General features: G+C 33.3%; 1 protein-coding gene across 1 annotated transcript; it reads right to left on the minus strand.

Annotated features, from left to right (window-relative positions):
• Window positions 1-317: 317 nt before the first annotated feature.
• On the minus strand, window positions 318-2,434 carry LOC107683853 (pleckstrin homology domain-containing family A member 2-like). Its single transcript, XM_016479904.1, has 8 exons — window positions 2,291-2,434; window positions 2,084-2,140; window positions 1,949-1,997; window positions 1,762-1,859; window positions 1,377-1,508; window positions 1,181-1,297; window positions 492-560; window positions 318-397 (listed from the first exon to the last, which is right to left on the minus strand). The coding sequence occupies exons 1-8, from the start codon at window positions 2,429-2,431 to the stop codon at window positions 323-325; spliced, it is 738 nt and encodes a 245-aa protein (XP_016335390.1). The 5' UTR covers window positions 2,432-2,434; the 3' UTR covers window positions 318-322.
• Window positions 2,435-2,594: the final 160 nt, after the last annotated feature.

Raw genomic sequence — 2,594 nt, forward strand, 5'->3', positions numbered from 1 at the left:
CTGATATATATATATATATATATATATATATAAGAGCACCAAATCACCATATTAGAATAATTTCTGAAGGATCATATGACACTGAAAACTGTAATAATGACTACTGAAAATTCAGCTTTGCATCACAGGAATAAATTACATTTTAAAACATATTAAAATAGAATACTGATATTTTAAATTGTAGTAATATTTCATAATATTACTCTTTTACTGTATTTTTAATCAAATAAATGCAGCCTTGTGCGCATAATGACTTCTAATCATAAATTCTTTCAAACACACACACACACACACACACACACACACAAAGAAGGCAGCATTCTCACCCTGATTTCACAAGACACTCGTTAACTTTCAGCACATCCTGCAATCGAATACTACGTAATGGTTCCTTATCCTAAAAAGAGACAGAGTACTGGTTTATATATCTGTTCATTATATAAATGAATCATTTCCATTCTTTTAAAGAGTTTACCATTCCAGCATCTTACCATTTCAGATTTATAGTAGCTCACAGTTTGGTTATCTAGAATAAAAAACCTCCTCTTCCAGCTTTTCCTCTGAAAAATGATGCAGTTTAATTGTGGTGCTAACAAAATTCTTTTAACATATTCTTATAGAAGTATCTACTGTAGATTTACATTGGACATCAAGTGGTGATCCAATTACATATTGTACAAAATTGTATTGTAACAGAAATAATGTAATAATACTATGAACTGCATAGGCCCAACAATATGCAAAATTAAAGGAACAGTTTCACCCAAAAATAAAATTTTGCTGAAAATGTACGCATCCTCAGGCCAAGTTGAATATTTTGTTTCTTCATCTGAACAGATTACTAACAAACACTTTATTTTTTATTTTTTACCTATCAAGACATTAATTGATGGACTGTGGTTGTGTGGATCACTTGTGGATTATTGTGATTTTTTTATCAGCTGTTTGGACTCTCATTCTGACGGCACCCATTCACTGCAGAGGATCCATTGGTAATACTAAGTTTATTCAGATATGTTCCAATGAAGAAACAAACTCATCTAGGCTACATCTCAGATGGATTGAGGTTGAGTACATTTTCATTTTTGGGTGAACTATTCCTGTAACAACTACATCCATGGCATATTATCTGCAAAAACTGATATTTTACTCAACTGATATGACAAGACACTGGTCTTACCACATTGCCTTGCTTGACACAGTAGCCAGACCTCATGACATTTGGACGCACACTCTGACATCTCCTTAAAGTGACGTGTGACCCTAGTTCACTCGTGAAGACGTCCTCATTATCGCTCTGAGAAAAACACAACAGATTCATATTCATATTTTCCTAAATTAAATAGATGAATAAAGAACACATACAAATACGTCACCTGCTGGACTGGCGTGTGCACAACCACACCTCCCACAATTTCTGTTTTATACGCCTGTCGAGATGTTGACTGACTTGGGTTTGAAACATTTGTGGCATCAGAGCTTTGGGTCACTGGTGATGCTTTTGGAACCTTAAAAAGATATGTACTGATTAATATATGCATAAAGTTTCATTAGTTTATTCAGATACAACTGTATATGACTTTGCATTAATCAAAGTATAATCTCATCTTTCATCTGCTAACTGATGTTGCAAAGGCTCTAACTAAGAATGCTTATTTGTGGATTAAGTCCAGGTTTGTCATTTGTATTAGCATATGGATGAGATATGACAAAGAAAACACCAAACATAACAACAGTGCATATACAAAAAGCTCCACATACTGTAATTTTGGTGGCATTATTCAGAGCAGTGACCCATTCCTTCAAGTCCATAGCATCATTGGCCTGCATAAAGTACCGTCTGGACAAAGCATTTATTACTGGAAGACAAAAAAAAAAGTAGTTATAGATACTGTGGGGGAGAAAAACAACAACAACAACAACAAAAACACCCATTTTATGTACTTACCAAAGCAGAATTCTGCTTTTGGTTTCTGCTTTACTGATGCTTCATTAACCTACAAAAAAGTTCAATCAAAAGCGAAATAAGTAATTATAAAAAGAAGTCTTGTATTTTTTTTTATATTACGGTAGAATTTGATACCTTTGAAATGTAACGGAGTCGTAAACTTCCAACAAACTTTGTTCCCGGAGGTAAGTTCTGTTTTTTTTAAGGAAACAAGTAAAAATAGTTATGCAAAAATACAGGATTGAAATTTTTAGAATGCAAAGTTGAGGTTTGGGGTGTAGGTAAATAAGAGAATCCTCCGTAAAGCCATACTGCAACTTGAATGCACACTAAGAGCTATACCTGTGGATTGTCCATATACCAGAGGAGAAAATTCTCATGAGTATCCAAGATAAAATAACGCCGATAAAACTTATCACTGTTCTCATTTTCCTCAATATCCAGGAATCCACAGGTCCGATTTTGTCTGTCCAGGTAAGGCATGTCCCAGATCTACAAAACAAACAAATGAATAAATAAATAATAATAATTAAAAAAATCAATACATTTCTCAATCTCACACATAACTTGGTCCCTTGTTTAAATAAATTAACTTGAAACAAAATTGAAACAAAACTTTAAATTGATTTAGAAACAGACCTCATCA

This window comes from Sinocyclocheilus anshuiensis, unplaced genomic scaffold (genome assembly GCF_001515605.1).
Source record: "Sinocyclocheilus anshuiensis isolate Anshui unplaced genomic scaffold, SAMN03320099.WGS_v1.1 scaffold17704, whole genome shotgun sequence".
Classification (NCBI taxonomy): domain Eukaryota; kingdom Metazoa; phylum Chordata; class Actinopteri; order Cypriniformes; family Cyprinidae; genus Sinocyclocheilus; species Sinocyclocheilus anshuiensis.